This window comes from Muntiacus reevesi, chromosome 18 (genome assembly GCF_963930625.1).
Source record: "Muntiacus reevesi chromosome 18, mMunRee1.1, whole genome shotgun sequence".
Taxonomy (NCBI): Eukaryota; Metazoa; Chordata; class Mammalia; order Artiodactyla; family Cervidae; genus Muntiacus; species Muntiacus reevesi.
Genome location: NC_089266.1, coordinates 22125984 through 22146477, shown reverse-complemented (window position 1 = coordinate 22146477; position 20494 = coordinate 22125984). Strand labels below are relative to the sequence as shown.

At 48.0% G+C, this 20494-nt stretch overlaps 1 protein-coding gene across 1 annotated transcript; it reads left to right on the top strand.

The window, feature by feature from the left end:
* The first annotated feature begins 830 nt into the window (after positions 1 to 830).
* On the top strand, positions 831 to 14786 carry GSDMA (gasdermin A). The gene is made up of 13 exons (XM_065910081.1): positions 831 to 963; positions 3677 to 3796; positions 5642 to 5860; positions 6043 to 6223; positions 8115 to 8280; positions 9434 to 9530; positions 10166 to 10213; positions 10604 to 10630; positions 11161 to 11181; positions 12085 to 12239; positions 12706 to 12820; positions 13684 to 13757; positions 14270 to 14786. Exons 3-13 carry the CDS (start codon positions 5647 to 5649, stop codon positions 14510 to 14512), a joined length of 1341 nt encoding a protein of 446 aa, XP_065766153.1. The 5' UTR covers positions 831 to 963; positions 3677 to 3796; positions 5642 to 5646; the 3' UTR covers positions 14513 to 14786.
* Positions 14787 to 20494: the final 5708 nt, after the last annotated feature.

Sequence of the window (20494 nt, the reverse complement as noted above, 5' to 3'; positions counted from 1 at the left end):
TCTCCTATACACACACACACACACACACACACACACACACACACATAAATGAAGAAGAAAATGGATAATCTGCAGGGTCTGCAGTGCACTCTGTGGGTCAGGTTTTCAGAGAACAGGTGGCTGGGGCTTCCTCCCCTAAGTGTATTCCCTTCCCTGATCACCTTGGCTGATCCCCCATCTCCTAGCAGCAACACATAAATCACAAGCTTGGCGCAAAGCTCAGGGGTGATTATCACCCATTACCTCCCCTAATTTACCACCAGAGGGAGATAGAGAGCAAAGCCTGTTTCTTGCATCAGCACGCTGCCCCACCCTGGCTCCTGTTTCAACACATCTCTATTAATTGACCTAAAGCGTTCTTACACATTAGTACAGTTTAAATTTTCTCCAGTACAATTGTGTCCCAGATTCCCCTGAACATAAACAAGGACTCTAAGGAAAAGAAGTCTTTGAACCCTAAAGGGATTGTGTGTGTGTGTGTTGTACTTTTTGCAGCTCATGGACAGTAGTCCACCAGGCTTCTCTGTCCATGGAGTTTTCCAGGCAAGAATACTGGAGTAGATTGCCATTTTCTTCTCTAGATCTTCCTGACCCAGGGCTGGAACCCAGGTCTCTTGCGTCACATCTCCTGCATTGGCAGGCTGATTCCTTACCACTACGTCAGCTGAGAAGCCCCAAAGGAATTCTGTGGTCTATTCCTAATGCTTTTACCAGAGGTTTTCTTAAGGAACTGGTAGTGATGGGGGTGGGGTAGAGGGGGAGGTTGACAGAAAGACAGGATATCCTGGGTGGATGGGAGGAGTAGCACAGGGACAAGCTGACAGAGATGTTTTTATGCCAAAAGCACAAGATCTTCAACTGGCTGCCTCACAAACCCTTATTTCTTCTCTGTGCCTTGAACCCTCAAAGACTCCAGCTTGCAACACCATCAGGCAGTGTGGGGAATGGAGCAATAGGATGGAGGTAGGTGGGAGCAGGCCTTGTAGAGTTCAGGTTGAAAGAAGGATGGCATGAGAAGTAAAGGAGAAATATTGCTAGGCCAGAGGAGAGAAAGCTGGCTGGATGGATTTTGGGGGTCCTCAGGAAGAGCAGGTACAGGCGTGACTTTTTTTTTTTTTTTGGCCGTGCTGCACAGTATGTGGGATCCTAGTTCCCCAACCAGGAATCAAACCTGTGCCCCGTGCAGTAGAAGTGTGAGATTCTTGACCATTGGACCTCCAGGGAAGTCCCCAGGCATGACTTCTTGAAACCACTATTTTCCAAATCTTTGGAGAACGAGCGGGACTGGAAACCTTGACTTGCAGTCAGCAGGAGGAAGATAGACACCAGGAAGAAACTCCCAAAAGTCTGGCCAAGGCAATGGTGGCTGGGAAGAGGGTGGGGAGTGGGGCCACCTACTCTGGAGCTTATTAAGGGATAGGAGACTGCACAGCCCAGGACCACATGCTGGTTGCTGTGCAGTCACATCCATGTGCTGAATAAGAGCTATAGAGAGGAAGAGATGAAAATCCAGGAAGAACCAGGAAACGAGACGTGGAGAAGATATTACACAGACACACATTTCTGCATACACGTGCACTCATGGTGGGAACTGCATGACTAACGACAGCCCTCCCACACACTCCAGCTCCCACCTTTTCTTCTCCTAAGGAAAAGGGATGTTTGCTTAAGGTGATGGTTAGAGCTGTTGAAGGAGGAGGTATTAGATAGTTGCACAAGATGAGCGGGGGTGGGTAGAAAAAGAGGTGAACCTCTTTTTGGAGGCAGAGGACATCCCTGGTGGTCCAGTGGCTAAGACTTCACCCTCCAGTGCAGGGAGTGTGGGTTGGATCCCTGGTTAGGGAACTAAGATTTCCACATGCCACAGGTTGCAGCCAAAAAGTTTTTAAAAAAAATAAGGTTGGGGGCTTCCTTTGTGGTCCAGTGATTAAGAATTCACCTGCAAATACGGGGACACAGGTTAGATCCCTGCACCAGAAAGACCCCTCATGCTGGGGGGCAACTAAGCCTGTGCGCAAATACTACTGATCCCACACCCCCGAGAGCCGGTGCACTGCAACAAGAGAAACCCCCGCCATGAAAAGCCCATGCATCACAACTAGAGAAAGCCTGCACATGGCAACAAAGACCCAGTGCAGCCAAAAAAATTTTTAAGTAATAATTAAAAACAAAAAACCCCCCACAAAGTTGTATTCCTACAAAGTTAATACACAAAAATCAACTTAAAAAAGGAAGATAGGAGGCAGGAAACAGAGGCCCAGCAGGGACAAGGTCTTGTCTTGTTTCAGGACCCAGAGAAGAGAGATTTGGGAGCAGCTGACATACCGACTGAGACTCTGGGGGTAAAGGAGAAGTAGCTAAGTTTTCAGAACTTTGAGTGATGTGATCCAATCGCTCCCATTCACCACCAACCCCTCAAGAAAACCTCCAGTAAAGACCTAACTTATTCTTCATGGCCTTCAAGGTCACATTTCACTTTTGGTGGGTGATATTGAGGAAAGCCTACAGGCGAGAGCATGAGGGCTCAGTGGTATTCAGGTTTATGTGCAGATGGACAGTCACAGATCCCAACAACATAGGAGCCTTGCTTGTAAGTGTCTTGATTTGTCATCTAGGGACCTGTCATGTGTATAAAGCCTCCTTCACAATTCCTTCCAGGCAGAGATTTAAGATAAGAGCAAGACTTTGATGGGGAGAGATAAATTAGGAGTTCGGGGTTAACAGATACAAACGACTACATATAAAACAGACAAACAACAAGGTCCTACGGTATAGCATAGGGAACTATATTCAGTATCCTACAGTACACTTTAATGGGAAAGAATATGAAAAAGAATACGTACATACATGTATAACTGAGTCACTTTGCTTTATACCTGAAACTAGCACAACATTGTCAGTCAGCTATGCTTCAATAAAATTTTCAAAAACTATACTTCAATTAAAAGAAGATAAGAGCAAGACCTGAGTAAGCAATGGCGAGGAGTCTGAATTCCCATGACAAATACACATTGTGGGCTCTTTCCTTAGCTCCACTGGGCCTCTGCCTGCGTATATGTGTATGTACAATACTACGTGAGATATGGAGATGCTGAACAGGAAGCAATGCAGGGAAACACTTGGCGTATCTCCGTCTCCCACTGCACAGACATGAGCTTCCAGCAGTGCCATAGTTAGGTCTCTGTTTGACAAACAGGGCAGCAGACAGTTTTTCAGCTGCTCTGCTTGTTGTTGGAATCTGAAGACACACAGGATTTCTTATCCCCTCATCACACCCACAAGGCCTCATCATGAATCCTAGATGCTTCCTGATGACCATGATGATGAAACAGACATGCCTGTCCCACATCACACACATGCATGTGAACACACACACACACACACACACACACACACCTGCCTGTCCCCACTGCCTCTCTCTGCAGCCCCCTCCAAGGCACCTTCCTTCCTCTCCTCTCAGCCCATCAATCCAACCTTCAGTCGCCGCCTCTCCCCCACCCACGCTGGCACCTGCCTGGCAGCACCTCACCCATCCCCTCAGCCCTCGGGAGGCCAGGGCCCGGGGCAGGGTGCATGTGGAACAGGTTGATGCTGTTCTCCCGGAAGTGGAGCAGCTGAGGGGTGGGGTCACTGGAGCAGGCGGGGTCCCTGGAAGCCTACATCCTTGCCTCCACAGAGGCATAAAGCCACAGCCTGACCTGGTGAGGGACGGTCATTCTCTCAGCCTACAGACCCAGAGGGCTCCTGACCATCACCCAAGACCCAGCTGCCAGATAGGACTCAGCACTGCTCCCTGGTAAGAACTTGATGACACCAGGGGGTAGGGGGCAGGGGGGGCTCTAGGGGTGAACAAGAACATGGGTGGGACGGGAAGGGCCTAGGAGTCCCATAGGGCCCAATGGAGTAGAAATATTTTTTGTAGTATTTATTTATTTATTTGGCTGCACTGGGTCTTGCTAGATCTTTTAGTTGCAGCATGTGGGATCTACTTCCCTGACCAGGGGTCGAACCTCGGGCCCCCTGCATTGGGAGCATGGAGTCTTAGCCACTGGGCCACCAGGGAAGCCCGTGGGGTAGGAATCTTGACTAGCCTTGGGGAGGGAAGGGAGAGGTGGCCCTGTGAGCACTTCTCTAGTGAGGAGGAGACAGCAGTCACCCAAGACTTTCCTGGCTAACCAGATTGCCTGTCCCACCTGAGCCCTCCAAGGAATGAAGGATTAAAAAAGCGTGTTGGAGCATGGTTGTATGGTTGGCAGAATGGCCCCGTGTACCTGTGAGTGTGCCCCCGGCCTCCCTGACTCTGTGAGGTGCCCACAGGGGGTGGTGAGGTAGTTTCCAGCCAGCTGGTATGTCCTCTTCCACCCCTGGGGATAATTCAGCTTGGCCAGCTGGCTGACCAGCTAAAACACCTGGACTTGAACGTCAAAGGCAGGGACCAGAGGCCATGAACTTCTGGAGGCCGTGAACCTAATGCAGGCCCTGCACTCTCCAGGGTCCTCTGATCCTAGCTTATGTCTCCCATTGTTAGTTGCTTCAGTCGTTGTCTGACTCTGTGACGCTATGGCCTGTAGCCCGCCAGGCTCCTCTGTCCATGGGATTGTCCCAGCAAGAATCCTGTAATGGGTTGCCAGGCCCTCTTCCAGAGGATCTTCCCAACCCAGGGATCAAACCCGTGTCTCCTGCATTGCAGGCAGATTCTTTACCATCTGAGCCACAGGGCTGCATTTCTTCATTCACCTCCTCATTCATTCTTTCCACACACATTTGTCAAGCTCCGCGTCTGCACTGGGCACTGTGCTTGGCGCTGAGGCCACAGAGATGACTAAGACCCACTTCCTGGCCTCGGGGAGGTCATGGTCAAATAGGTGAAGGTCAGGTAAACAGATCACAGCCACATGAGGTGGCAGGTGTTTCAGAAGGGCATGTACACAGTGCTTTGTGGACATGGGGTAGAGTCACCGGCTGCTGGAAGCGGGGAAGGAAGGGGTCACAGAGGAGCGACCCAAAGTGAGTCTTAAAGGACGAACAGGGATTCTAGATGGGAGAGGAGGTATTACAAGCAGACAGGCCAAGAGCAGAGAGCATCAAGATGTCTGGATCTGTTGAGTGATACCTGGAGGGAAGCGGGTCTACCCATAGCTGTGAGCCAGGAGCAGGGCACGAGCGACGTTAAGATATAGGGAAGTGACTCCCACCCAAAGAGAGAGCAACTGGGTGAGCCTAGGCACAAATGGTGGCTGCCTCCCTCCCCCAGATTCCCCAGGTGGTGGCTTTCACGGTTCACTGGTGGGGAGACAAGGTGGGTGTAGCTGAGTGAAAGGAGCTTTACTTCCATGTTAATGAGATGTGCCAGTCAGGCTCCATGTCCATGAAGAAAGTGAGCAGGGAGTGAGCAAAGAGCCCTTCACAAAGAGAGGGGAGGTCTGGCTCCTCTAGCCAGCCTTGCAGCCGGGCAAGTTGTTTCAGCTCTCAGGGCCTCATTTCCTCACCATAAAACGAAGACTCCTCTGGTCCCTTTCAGCTCGGACATCCTGAGGATTCAGGCGTCTTTAAAGAGCCACCCTACCCCGGAGCCCATGGACTTGTCTTGGTGGGAGATGTCACCCTTCCTCCCAACTTATCACTTTCCCTCCCTGTACAGAGACAATGACCATGTTTGAAAATGTCACCCGGGCCCTGACCAGACAACTAAACCCTCGAGGGGACCTGACGCCCCTGGACAGCCTCATAGACTTCAAGCGCTTCCATCCCTTCTGCCTCGTACTGAGGAAGCGGAAGAGCACCCTCTTCTGGGGTGCCCGGTACATCCGCACCGACTACACCCTCCTGGACATTCTCGAACCTGGCAGCTCTCCTTCAGGTCAGCCTTGGCCACGGACTTGGGGACTGAGGGATGGGCTAGAGCCGGCCGACCCGGAGGACCTGAAGCTGTCTCTGTCCAGGGGACAGCGGTGGGAGTCCTCTAGCCAGAAAGTTCTCGAAGGAGGCAGGGAGGAGGAAGCGCCTTTCAGCCTAACCCCCTTCATCTTCTCCCTCCTGCAGACCCCACAGATTCAGGGAATTTTGGCTTTAAGAATATGCTGGATGCCCGAGTGGAGGGAGAGGTGGACGTGCCAAAGACGGTCAAGGTGAAGGGGACGGCCGGCCTGTCCCAGAACAGCACCCTGGAGGTCCAGACGCTGAGTGTGGCACCCAAGGCTCTGGAGACCTTGCACCAGGAGCGGTGAGACTCGGGGCAACGCTGTGCGGTGAAAGGGTGCTCTGGGCTTTGAGTCAAAGGGCAGGGCCCTCACACTGAACTTTCACCTATTGGTCACCCCAGAGGAGCTCTTGAAGATGACCCTTCAGCATATGGGTGCATCCGGGCCATTTCCTATCCACTCCCCTCAACCCCAGCCCCATCCTTCCACCGCCTCCAATACCACCTCCCCACTGTCACGAACACCCCGGGGATGAGTATTTTCACAGTAATGAGTTGTGTGGCCTTAGAAAAGTCACTTCGCTTCAGCTTTCTCTCCTGAAAAATGATGAGTGTTCGATGAAATCCTCTAGGGTTTTTTCCCTACCATAAGACTCTATGAAAATACACTAAAAGGGGAAGAAATCTTAAAAGCTCCCTACTGTGACGTGAGCCCAGCATTCTCCTTGCGTAAACAAAGCCCCCCACCCAACCCCAACCCTCAGCTCAGGAATGCTGCCCCAGCACCACAAGGGGTGTGGCAGTTGCCCTGTCTTGGGGTTTCCTCAGATGTTTGACTTGACAAGGGAACTGACTTTTTAAGTAGTTAAGTGGTGGTTGAAAGGAGGTGAGTGCTGGGGAGGCAAGAAGAAAGGGCTGAGGTGCTTGGGGAATCATGCAGTTAACTCAGCCTGTCCAAGTGCAAAGCACTCTATTAGCTGCTGGACTGCACTAGAATACCTTTGCCTTGTGATTTCAGAGTGAGGGGAGGAAATGTACAACAGTAGCTCTAACCCAAGACTAGAAATGTAAGTGCCAGAGGAGGGCTTTGCCTGAGTTTTGTGGCAGGTCAGAGGGACTTCTTGTTGGGGAAATGAGGACAGACTTCGCGGAGGAGGCAGCCCACGATGTAGGCCTTGAAAGTGCTCCATCAATAGTCGGGGAAATAAGATCCCACATGCTACACAGCGTGGCCAAAATAAATAAATAAATGCAATCCATCCATTTAAAAAAAAGCATTTTTTTTAACCTATAGGGGCCATGAATAGCCAGTTTGGCAGAAGCAGGTAAGAGTAAAACAAGGGAGAAATGTAGGGAGAGCCAAGACCATGGAGGACCCGGGTCAAGGACACGTCTATGCTGCAGGCACCAGGGAGACCTGGTGACTCTGATGTGCCATGATTAATCTGGCCAAACGGAGGAAGGGTGTCAGAGGACAAAGAACAGGGAAGGCAGGCAGACCAGGCAAGACTCTGTTCCACTGCCCATCAGAGACAGAAACTCAGTAGGGAGGAGCAGACAGAAAAAAAAGGGCTGAATGGACACAAAGTCTTGAGGACAACAGAGTGGGTGGACTTGGCAGGGTGAGGGAGAGGATTTTGTCAAAGTGCACCTGATGGAGATCTAATGTGCAGCCTGGCTGTGTTAGTAATTCTATATTGCAGGAAATTCTCTGATGGTCCAGTGGTTAGGACTCCGAGGTTTCATTGGCGGGAACCCGGGTTCAATCCCTGGTCAGGGAGCTAAGATTCCACAAGCCAAAACAAAAAAGTGGAGAGAAAGAAAGGACCCCCCCAGGAGAGATGCACAGAACTAAGAACGGGGAGGAAAAGGAGGGGCATCCAAGGGAGAAACAAACAACCACGAGACCCCATTCTTGGCCAGGGGCTGTGCCCGAGGGTTCCCCAGTCTCTCTCTCTCTTTCTCCCCGGAGGTCGGTGTCATTATCCTCGTTTTATAGATGAGGCCACCCAGACTCAGAGAAGCTGCCCTGCCAGGAGCCGGGAGAGCTGGGTTCCAGCCTGTCTTGCTCCAGAGTCCTCACGCTTCCTGACACCCGCATGCCTCACTCCTGGGAATGAGAGAAGAAAAGAGAAGGGCAAGGCCCAGATGGGGAGAAGCTCTGGACAGTTCCCTTCTGTTTCTCCTGTCACAGGAAGCTGCTGGCAGAGCACCCATTCCTGGAGGAGATGCGAAGCCGAGGAGAGAACCTGTACGTGGTGATGGAAGTGGTGGAGACCGTCCAGGAGGTGACCCTGGAGAGAGCTGGCAAGGCCGAAGGCTGCTTCTCCCTCCCGTTCTTTGCCCCGTTGGGGTTACAGGTTTGCCTCATGCACACACACTTACACTGAGTTTACCCTCAGAGGCTGCATTGCTTTGCCCAATCCACGCCCCCTGCCCCAGGATACTGAAAAGGACCCACTCCCTCCCCTTGCTCTTCAACATCCAGACACCAGTTGGCCAGGAACCAATCATCCCTACAGTCAAGTTGCCCATTTGGGTAGATTCGTGTGCCAGCTGCCACAGGGAGCTAGTAGGGAAGGGGAAACTCACCTTACAGTGCTCCCAATCTGTAAGAAAGTCATCCTTGCTGCCAGAAAGGTCTCAGTCTCATGAGGGAGACACAGAGGTGAAAGGCCAGAGAATACAGGCTTGGAAAATTCAATGTAAATAAGTAGTCTTTACTTACCTCTATCTATACTGTGTAAGTATAGATCCAAAAAAAAAGCAAGGAGGTGAAACCAGTCAATCCTAAAGTAAATCAACCCTGAGTGTTCACTGGAAGGACTGATGCTAAAGCTGAAGCTCCAATACTTTGGCCACCTGATACAAAGAGCTGACTCATTGGAAAAGACTCTGATGCTGGGAAAGATTGAAGGCTTCTAAAGGAGGTGATAGAGTATGAGATGGTTAGATAGCATCACTGACTCAATGGACATGAATTTGAGTGAATTCTGGGAGATGGTAGAGGAGAGAGGAGCCTGGCATGTTGCAGTCCATGGGGTCACAAAGAGACAGTCATGATTTAGCAACTGAACAACATACTGTGTAAATATTCAAGGGCTGAGTTGGAACCAGGAGTAAGGATTAGTCATGGAAGGCTTCCTGAAGGAGGTGATCATGGGACTGATGGCAAAGAGGAAGAAGGAACCAGGGCCTGGATGGACGCTCTAAAGTGGGACAGGGATGCACAGGCAGGTGATGAACAGGTCTGCCCAGTTCTTTCATGTGTCTGAACCCAGAAGAGAGAAAGAGGTCATTAAAGGGGTGATCAGCAGAAATGAGCAGAAGAACTCTGAAGCTCATTCCACACGGGATGGAGAGGTGATCAGGGACACCACTGAAGGGTTCCTAACTTCTCATCTCCCCAAAGGCTTTTGGGCCTGGCCTTCTACTTGCCCTTTACCCCCTCACTCCCAACATCTCACATGTAGGATCCCTGCAGACTCACAAATCCTCATTGTCTACTCCTAGGGATCCGTAAACCACAAGGAGGCTGTCACCATCCCCAAGGGCTGCATCCTGGCATTTCGAGTGAGACAGCTGATGGTCAAAGGCAAAGATGAGTGGGGTGAGCATGTTTTCCCCTGCAGACAAGAGTTACCCACACACTCCTAAGGCATCCTGCTCCCCTCTTGTGGCAACACTGGGGAAGGAGTAAAGGAGTATATTGTATTGTGGTCCAACCTCCACAGACAGAACTGTAGGGGCTGCTCTGGGAATGAGGAACCCTGGATTCTGAGCACCTCCTGAGTGCTAGGCACCTTTGTTAGCAGGGAGAAGGGAGTACAGAGGTGAACAAGCACACCCTCTGCTCTCAAGAATTCTGGGGCCAGGAGTTTCCTGGTGGTCCAGCGGTTAACTCTCCCTACCTCTACTGCTGGGGTCTTGTGTTCGATCCCTGGACAGGGAACCAGGATCTGGCATCCCACGTGGCCAAACAAAATAGAAGTCTGGTGCTGATGGAGGAAACAGACACGGACACCAGGACTAGAATGCAAAGTGGAAAATAGTGATATCATACGGAAAGGTTTACAGAGGGAGAAAAGGTTATTTCCAGCCGTAGAGACAGATCAGGGGATAATGTTGAGGTATTCAAAGATAGGTTCTTATCCTTTAGCAGAGTCCATGGGCTTGAGGCCAGAGAAAGAAAGTTGGGGCAGCTACTAAAAGTCCTTCTGCCCGCCCCACTCTTGTTCCTTACAGATATCCCACACATCTACAATGATAACATGCACACCTTCCCTCCTGGAGGTAAGTAAAAATTGCTTCCTGGCTCCCCACGTGTTCCTCCCTACCCCTGCATTATCTGCTGACATCCTGCACCCTCTAATAGGGTATACCAGAAGCCCCCAAGGAGCCCCCTGGTTTTGTTTCCCAAGACTCTAAAAATATCCATCTTCAGCTTTAGGAAAGGCAGATAGATGCATAGACATGTGCCCAAGAGAGCCAGAGAAACAGAAAGAGACTGGAAGGCACCATCGGAAGCAGAAATACTGGAGACAGTGTGTGTTCCCAAAATTGCAGGGGCGGATGAGCTCTGTTTTTATAATGATAACTGATAAAGCTGCCTTGACAACTGCTCTAGATAAAAAGACACAAAGAGGTTTTATGCTGACATATGTGCGTTGTTTCTGTCTTCAGAAAAGCCAGAAGATGAGAAGTTCACCCGTAAGTGCTTCCTGTCATTTCACTGAAACATTCTTGAGAGGATTTTAAAACTCCAATGTTTTTCTTTCCTTTTCTCTGGGACTGACAAGGAATGTGGCAGAGCAGATCTCAGAAAAACTATTGTCTCTGAAACGTGGCAGGAATTCCAATAGCTTAGAAGAAAGCAGTGGAAGGGGGAAACTCTTTGGACAAGACTTCCAAGTGGTCAGATACCTCTGACCTCTGTCCTCAAGGCCTTAGTAATAATGACCTGTCACATGCCCATCTGTGTCTCTGCTGCCCAGCACCTGGGGCAGGAGCTGCTGAGTCACAGTGATGCCAACTCAATCCAAGTGCCCCTTTTCACAATGCCTTAGCTTCTCTGCTGCCCCATTTCTGCCTCCCACAAATGGTACAAGAGTATCTTTAAGACAGCTGGGACATCCCAGGAGACAGGATGTATTTCCTAACCTCCATTCATGTCCCACTCCCTGGGTATGACTACTGTTTGGGAGGATTGCCTTCTAATTGGATTTTTTTTTTCCCTTCAGTTATCCAGGCATCTGATGTTGGTAAGGAATTTTGTGTTTCTCTCTAGATTTTGGCAGGAAGGCAGTGGAAGTAACCTTGGGGTGAAGGGAGAGGAAGACAAGTGCTGAGTCCTTGGTGGTGGGGCTTGGAGCCACTTCCAGGAAGCCCACTCTTTCCAAAGCAGGCTGGATGTGTTCCTAGGATGCCAGGGCCCTAGAGGGGCAGGCCAAGGTTCAAGCTATCCCTAGCCAACCCATGTCCCTGGATTTAGACCCACTGCTCTTGGGCTTCCCAGGTGCTGCTAGTGGTAAAGAATCTGCTTGCCAGTATAGGAGACATAAGACACACGAGTTCAATCCCTGGGTTGGGAAGATCCCCTGGAGAATGGTATGGTAACCCACTCCAGTATTCTTGCCTGGAGAATCCATGGAGAGAGGAGCCTGGCAGGCTACAGTCCATAGGGTCGCAAAAAGTTGGACATGACTGAAGCGACTTGGCACGCAGCACGCACACACTTCTGAGCAGTCCCCTTCTGATCTTCATCCAGTCACCAAAATCACTTTGTCAACTGACTCTTGCGAAGAGAAAATAGACCTTCCTTCTCAACTCTATGGGGGGTCCTAGAGAAAGGAAGGCCACTTGTCTACTGATCTGGGATGGAGCCTAGAATCTCAGGGGGAATGGACGCCTGGTTTAGATGATACTGTGAGTCCTGGCCCACCTCTCGATTCCCCATCTCCCCACTCAACACCTTAAGTCAAGTCTGGGGAATAACGTTATAACTGTGTACCTTGGTCAAGCAAAAATAGAAGCCAGGCTCTAGCTGAGAGCAGAACTCAGGGGCAGCAGAGCCTGGGGGCCTGAGCAGGGCTGAGTGAAGGAGACCCGCCGGGAGGGCATATACTGAACTGATGATGACGATACCGCATCTACTGTTCCCACAGGGGTGGTACACGAGGACTTCAGGACCCTAAAAGAAGAGGTTCAAAGGGAGACCCGGGAAGTGGAGAAACTGAGCCCAGAAGGGAAGAGCTCCCTGCTCAGCTCCCTCTGCAAACTCCTAGGGAAGAAAAAGGAGCTACAAGACCTGGAGCTCACGGTGAGGACCCAAGGGAAGGGTAGGAGATGCAGGAGAACATGTAGGTGGTGCAGCTGGTGGGGGATCCCACAGATCTGGCAGAAGATGGTCGGTGGCCAGAGGAGTCGACAGTGGATGACTTCTCCAAGGCTGGTCAAGTGCCCCCCTCCCAGGCTGCCAGGGTCACCACTGTGCCCTGTGTCCCTCTGGAGATGGGCAAACAGTGAAGATTCCCAGGCTTCCCCCTGATCGACAGAGGGTGGGCAGCAGGCCAGCAGGACCTCCTTTTGGAAGGGGGCTGGACCTTTCCTTTCCAGAGCCCAAGACCCAGGGACCAAGGAACCCAAGAGTCTAATACTTTTCAGGACTTGATATCTTGAAAAAGAAACAAGGAAATGGAGAGAGTTAACACACCTCAAGGGACTGTCATGGGCCAGGCACTGTGCTCTCTCCCCATGTTCTCCTAGTCACCCAGCTTTCCCCACAGCTTGAAGGAGCTCTAGGCAAAGGACACGAAGAGACCCTGGAGGCACTCCCAAAGAATGTCCTGCTATCAAAGGAGGCTATGGATGCCATCCTCTATTTCCTTGGAGCCCTAACAGGTAAGTGGGGAGTGAGGTCTTCATTTATACATCTATTCAGTAGTAAGAATGAGTCACTAAATGAATTCTTAAATGAATGAATGAGTAAATAAATGCCAGGCAAATTATACTGCAGTTAAGTAGTTTATATCCACATTTTAAAAAATTGGTTTCATTCCTAAGGATTCACATGGTCACCATACCCTAGTCTTGCTAAAAGAGGTTGGGAAATAACCCTAGTTTTATCAGCCATATATTTAAAACTTCTGCTTATTGCTAAGCTCATCACTTTAATTTCAATATCTGATAGCTTTAATCTGAGGATAACATCTTCTGATCTTACCCCTGAATTCTTTTTCCCTCTGCAAGAAACATTGTCCTACTTTGAAAAACACTCTGATCCTTCACATGTAAGCTGAGATGTTTGTTCCTTCAAGAAGGCTGCCCTAGGAGCTTCCCTGGTGGTGGCTAAGACTCCATGCTCTCAATTCAGGGGGTCCGGGTTTGATCCCTGGTCGGGGAACTAGATTCCACATGCCTCAACTAAGACCCAGCACAGACAGATTAATTGATTAGTTAAAAAAAAAGTAGCAGCCTACCCTCAAACACCAAGACCAAAGTAGATCATCAGCTATGGCTCCTGTCACAGCCTATATTGTAATTGCACGTTATTTTGTCTTCTCCACTAGAATGCAGACAAGTTTCTTGAGTGAGCATGATTTTTTACCTAACACACCAAGCAAAGGTGCCTGGCCCAAAACAGGCATTCCACCGTGGGTGAACATAAAAATCAGTGAATGCTGAAATTCTGGAAGTACACCCATTTGGAACTTGTAGTTCCCTTTACACCAAAACACATCTCTTCCTCTGCTTTTTTTCTCCAGAGCTAAATGAAGCCCAACAGAAGCTGCTGGTAAAATCTATGGAGAAAAAGATCCTACCAGTGCAGCTAAAGCTGGTAAGAAAAAATGGCAGATGTTAGGGAGACTTTGGAAGGGAGTCAGCTATAACTGGTGGAAAGATACAGTCTAACCTAATGACAGAACCATCCTACTCCGTCTTATCCTAGGAGATCATGCCTACTTCTCATTTCTCTCCATGTTTCTTCCTGTTTGCTATTTCACAACTAGAGGTAGAGGAATGCGTTTCTGGGCAACTATCTGCATTTTTCAGTCTGATCCTGGGAGAAGAGACAGAAAACTCTAGCTTGGTTTATTCCTAGCGAAGTGATGTGAGTCAATCTTAATGTCTCTGAGTCTGCCTCAATTCACTCCTCTGTAAAGTGAGCCTAAAAATAAATGTGATGCTCATCCTACAAGGCTGTTAAAAAGCCCAGGCAGAGCTGTCATGTAATGTAACCTAAGGGGTTATAGTGAGAGAAAGTTAGCCCTCTTTGTTGATTTTGTGAGTTGGGAGAAACTAATAGCGGTTTCCAGTTCTTTCTTTTCATGCTGCTTTGTTTCCCTCCAGGTGGAGAGCACAATGGAACAGAATTTCCTCCAGGATAAAGAGGGTGTTTTCCCCCTGCCACCTGAGCTGCTTTCCTCCCTTGGGGAAGAGGAACTGACGCTCACAGAGGCCCTGGTGGGGCTGAGTGGCCTGGAAGTGCAGAGATCGGGCCCCCAGTACACGTGGGACCCAGACACCCTCCCCCGCCTCTGCGCCCTGTACGCCGGCCTCTCCCTCCTGCAGCTACTGACCAAGGCCTCCTAACTGGCCTTTTCTATTCAACTCCTGCTTCCTTAATGCCTTCCCTACCTCGCTGTACCCTGTGCGGACACCCAAGGGCATTTCAGAACCACCAGGCTGAGGATAATGGAAACTGTAGCTGATCACTCAATTCCCACTTGTCCAACTCTGTACATCCCCCATCCCTACTGCTCCATAGCGCATCCACAGATGCTTAAATTCTCTAATAGTGGAAACACTCAAACTTGAAAAACTATGAACCATTTCGGCAAATTCCAAATTAATTAATTAAACTCCTATCCCAACCCCTCCCACTTATGATTCCAAAAATCAAACTGGAATTAATTAAAAAAAATATTATTTCACTTTGAGTGAAACGTCTTTTGGTGTTTTTCCTTAAAAAAATCTATCCTAAGGAAATTCTTAATTTGTGCCAGGAAAAAAAAATAGACATTATCATACTCTATACAGATTATATGTACATGAACACTATTACGATGTCCTCAGACCAGTTAGAAAATGCTTGGAGAAGAACTATGAGTGTGTAGAATGTGGAATCTAGACTGTAGAATCAGAAGATCATCAAAGCAATTTGTCTTCCAAGAGGAGCCTTTGAGGTTCTCTGGACTTGGGTTAGGGACTGGGAAAGGTGAAGACATGTGGTACAAGCACAAGAGTAAGACGACTTCCAAGTTTATTGAGTAGAAAATGCAGGGGAATTCCCTGGCTCTCCAGTTGTTAGGACTCTAAGTTTCCAATGCCAGGGAGCCAGGTTTTATCCTCAGTCTGGGAACTAAGATCCCACAATCCATGCAGCCAAAAAAAAAAAAAAAAGCAAAAAAATGCAAAAAAAAAAAAAAAAAAAATTTAAAAAACTTAATGCAGATAAGTCAAAAATAAATGGTAACCCAAAAATACTGGGTGGCTTCCCAGGTGGTACTAGTGGCAAAGAATCCACCTGCTAATGCAGGAGATGCAAGAGATGTGGGTTCGATCCCTGGGTCAGGAAGATCCCCTGGAGGAGGAAATGGCACCCCACCCCGATAGTCTTGCCTGGAAAATACCACAGGCAGAGGAGCCTGGTGGGGTACAGTCCATGGGGCCGCAAAGAGTCAGACAGCATGGAGCATACCCAAGAATAAGACTGATCCAAAATTTTAAACAAGAAAATATAATATTATCTTCTCATTCCAACTTTCCTTCTTCTGCCCTCAATTAGGGTGTTTGCAGGAGGAAGTGAGGTGGGTAGAATTGGCATGTGGATGGGTTAACATACAAATTCAGGCTCGTAAAACTGCTAGGTTTATACCAGCCTCCTCTGCCTAAAGCTGGGTTTTAACGTCTTTCACTGATCTCTTTTAACGTAGTTTAATGGGTGGAATAATTTCTCCAAGGTTTTTGGCCCCAGGAGTCAGACTCTTCCCCTTCTTAGCCACCCCTCTCCAGGCTGGTTCCCTCACTCACCAAGAATTCAAGACCAACTGCCAAAAACTGTGTTAAGCCATCCTCCCCCATACTGGGGCATCTTCCAAGGCCTGGATATATTGCTCAAGGACAGACTAGGTAGTTATCTGCTGACTTGATTGTTTTTCCCTTGTGATGTAAACTTAATAATGAAGTGAGCTAACACTCTAACTATCCAGAAGGGTAACCTCATAAAGATGAACAACAAAGCCCATCTGTTTTCTTCCTCTGCCATTCTCATCTACCTACAGTTACAGATATGGTGTTAGAAAGAACACGCTTTAGGGACTTCCCTGGCGGCCCAATGGCTAGCACTCCAAGCTCCCAATGCTGGGGACCCTGGTTTCATCCCTGATCAGGGAACTAGATCCAGCATGCTTCAACTAAGACCCAGCATGGCCAAATAAATAGATATTTTTTTAAAAGAAAAAGAAGAACACATTTTAATGAGTTTACTCCAGTGATGATTCAAAAGTCCTGTTATCCAATCTCCCAGCCCTAGAGGGCAGGGGTACAGTTAGGGAAGAATTGGTCATTTTTCACTAAAACTGGAGAACACAATTTTCCGTTTAAGAAGTCACTACTTAGTACAAGGAGCTAGCTATTCACTGCGACAGTATAAAAGGAGGGATACAAAGAATATCCTCTCTCTGTAAAAATATAAAGGAGAATATGGTCAAAACATTCTCTGCCCTCTAGGACCTAACAGCAGGACTAGGTTGCCTTGCAGGGTCTGACCTGGTCTAACCACAAAGCTTCCACTTACGGAAGAGATAAAAATTTCAAGGTACAAAAGGAGTTGTTTGTTTTTTGTGTCTTAGGAAATTGGAATCTGTATACTCCTGCAGAATCACCAGAGGAGTCCTTTGAAAAAGTGGACAGGGTTTCAGGTCCAGTTTCTTTTCCCTGGGGGACTCTTAGGCGCTCTTTAAGTGCACTATTATTCTGTTCCCCATTTCACTACAGTGTCTGTCTGGAAGCATATCATCTCCCCAAAGGACCCCCGAAGCCTCTCTGTTTCCTCCAGCCTCACAATACACCACAGCCCAGAGCAAAGCAGATCTTCCAGCATACCACATTCTGAAGCTGATTTCTTACCACCCGGCCCCCTAAATATGCTATCCCTAGGTTTCATAGAGAGTAGACTCCTAAATTTTGTTACATTGAAGTAATTACACCCAAATATACTCTCCCCGAAAAAAAGTCCAAAATGAAATGCAGTACTGGGATGCAATCTCAAAAACGACAGAATGATCTCTGTTCATTTCCAAGGCAAACCATTCAGTATCACAGTAATCCAAGTCTATGCCCTGACCAGTAATGCTGAAGAAGCTAAAGTTGAACGGTTTTTTGAGGACCTACAAGACCTTCTAGAACTAACATCCCCAAAAGATGTCCTTTCCATCATAGGGGACTGGAATGCAAAGGTATAAAGTCAATAAATACCTGGAGTAACAGGCAAATTTGGCCTTGGAGTACAGAATGAAGCAGGGCAAAGGCTAACAAGAGTTTTGCCAAGAGAACACACTGGTCATAGCAAACACCCTCTTCCAACAACAGAAGAGAAGACTACACATGGTCATCACTAGATGGTCAATACCGAAATCAGATTGATTATTCTTTGCAGCTAAGGATGGAGAAGCTCTATACAATCAGCAAAAACAAGACTGGGAGCTGACTGTGGCTCAGATCATGAACTCCTTATTGCCAAATTCAGACGTAAATTGAAGAAAGTAGGGAAAACCACTAGACCATTCAAGTATGACCTAAATCAAATCCCTTAAAATCATACAGTGGAAGTGAGAAATAGATTCAAGGGATTAGATCTGATAGGCAGAGTGCCTGAAGAACTATGGATGGATGTTCATGACATTGCACAGGAGGCAGTGATCAAGGCCATCCAAAAGAAAAAGAAATGCAAAAAGGCAAAATGGTAGTCTGAGGAGGCCTTACAAATAGCTGTGAAAAGAAGAGGAGCGAAAGGCAAAGGAGAAAAGGAAAGATATACCCATTTGAATGCAGAGTTCCAAAAAATAGCAAGGAGAGATAAGAAAGCCCTCTTCAGTGATCAATGCAAAGAAATAGAGGAAAATAATAGAATGGGAAAGACTAGAGATCTCTTCAAGAAAATTAGAGATACCAAGGGAACACGTCATGCAAAGATGGGCATAATAAAGGACAGAAATGGTATGGATCTAACAGAAGCAGAAGATATTAAAAAGAGGTGGCAAGAATACACAGAAGAACTATACAAAAGAGATCTTCATGACCCAGACAATCACAATGGTGTGATCACTCACCACTTTGTCGAACCAGACATCCTGGAATATGAAGTCAAGTGGGCCTTAGGAAGCATCACTACAAACAAAGCTAGTGGAGGTGATGGAATCCCAGTTGAGCTATTTCAAATCCTAAAAGATGATGCTGTGAAAGTGCTGCATTCAATATGCCAGAAAATTTGGAAAACCCAGCAGTGGCCACAAGACTGGAAAAGGTCAGTTTTTATTCTAATCCCAAAGAAAGGCAATGCCAAAGAATGCTCAAACTACCACACAATTGCACTCATCTCACACACTAGCTAAGCAATGCTCAAAATTCCCCAAGCCAGGCTTCAACAGTACATGAACCACAAACTTCCGGATGGTCAAGCTGGATTTAGAAAAGGTAGAGGAACCAAAGATCAAATTGCCAACATCCGATGGATCATCGAAAAATCAAGAGTTCCAGAAAAACATCTACTTCTGCTTTATTGACTATGCCAATGCCTTTGACTCTGTGGATCACAACAAACTGTGGAAAATTCTTCAAGAGATGGGAATACCAGACCACCTGACCTGCCTCTTGAGAAACCTGTATGCAGGTCAAGAAGCAACAGTTAAAACTGAAGATGGAACAACAGACTGGTTCCAAATAGGGAAAGGAGTATGTCAAGGCTGTATTTTGTCACCCTGCTTATTTAACTTATGTGCAGAGTACACCATGAGAAACGCTGGGCTGGATGAAGCACAAGCTGGAATCAAGATTGCAGGGAGAAATATCAGTAACCTCGGATATGTGGATGACACCACCCTTACGGCAGAAAATGAAGAACTAAAGAGCCTCTTGATGAAAGTGAAAGAGGAGAGTGAAAAAGTTGGCTTAAAACTAAACATTCAGAAAACTAAGATCATGGCATCTGGTCCCATCACTTTATGGCAAATAGATGGGGAAACAGTGGAAACAGTGGCAGACTTTCTTTTGGGGGGCTCCAAAATCACTGCAGATGGTGACTGCAGTCGTGAAATTAAAAGATGCTTGCTCCTTGGAAGAAAAGTTATGACCAACCTGGACAGCATATTAAAAAGCAGAGACATTACTTTGCCAGCAAAGGTTCAACTAGTCGCTTTGACTATGGTTTTTCCAGTAGTCATGTATGAATGTGAGAGTTGGACTATAAAGAAAGCTGAGCACCAAAGAATTGATGCTTTTGAACTGTGGTGTTGGAGAAGACTCTTGAGAGTCCCTTGGAGTGCAAGGAGATCCAACCATTCCATCCTAAAGGAAACCAGTCCTGAATATTCATTGGAAACTCCAATACTTTGGCCCATGATGTGAAGAAGCGACTCATTTGAAAAGACCCTAATGCTGGAAAAGACTGAAGGCGGGAGGAGAAGGGGACGCGACAGAGGATGAGATGGTTGGATGACATCACCGACTCAATGGACATGAGTTTGGGTAAACTCCGGGAGTTGGTGATGGACGGGGAGGCTTGGTGTGCTGCAGTCCATGGGGTCGCAAGGAGTCGGACACGACTGAGCGACTGAACTGACTGACACTCTCCCCTATCCACATTCCTCGGCTGCGGATTTTATGCTTTATTTTCAGCACTAGCTAAACACAGATGGGCTTGCCTTGTGACTCAGCTGGTAAAGAATCCGCCTGCAATGCGGGAGACCTGGGTTCGACCTCTGGGTTGGGGAGATACCCTGGAGAAGGGAAAGGCTAACCAATCCAGTGACTTTCACTTTTCCTTTTCAAACTCAGACAGTCTGAATCCCATAGGGTTCTCTGTCGTCTCAGTTCGGTTTTATTTCAAATCCAACAGAACTGATACTTTCCAATTGTGGTCCTGGAGGAGACTCTTGAGAGTCCCTTGGACAGCAAGAAAATCAAACCAGTCAGTCCTAAAGGAAATCAAAGCTGAATATTCATTGGAAGGGCTGATGCTGAAGCTCCAATACTTTGGCCACCTGATGCCAGGAGCCGAATAACTGGAAAAGACCCTGATGCTGGGAAAGATTGAGGGCACGATAAGGAGGCAACAGAGGATAAGATGGTTGGGTGTCATCACCGACTCAATGGACATTTGTTGTTGCTCAGTTGCTCAGTCGTGTCCGAGTCTTTTCTTGACCCCATGGATAGCAAGCAGTACCCCAGGCAAACTCCAGGAGACAGAGATGAACAGGGAAGCCTGGCGTGCTGCAGTTTATGGAGTCGCAGAGTCGGACACGACCGAGCGACTGAACAGCCTAGCTCCAGAACCCTGCGCAGATTCTTTTCTTC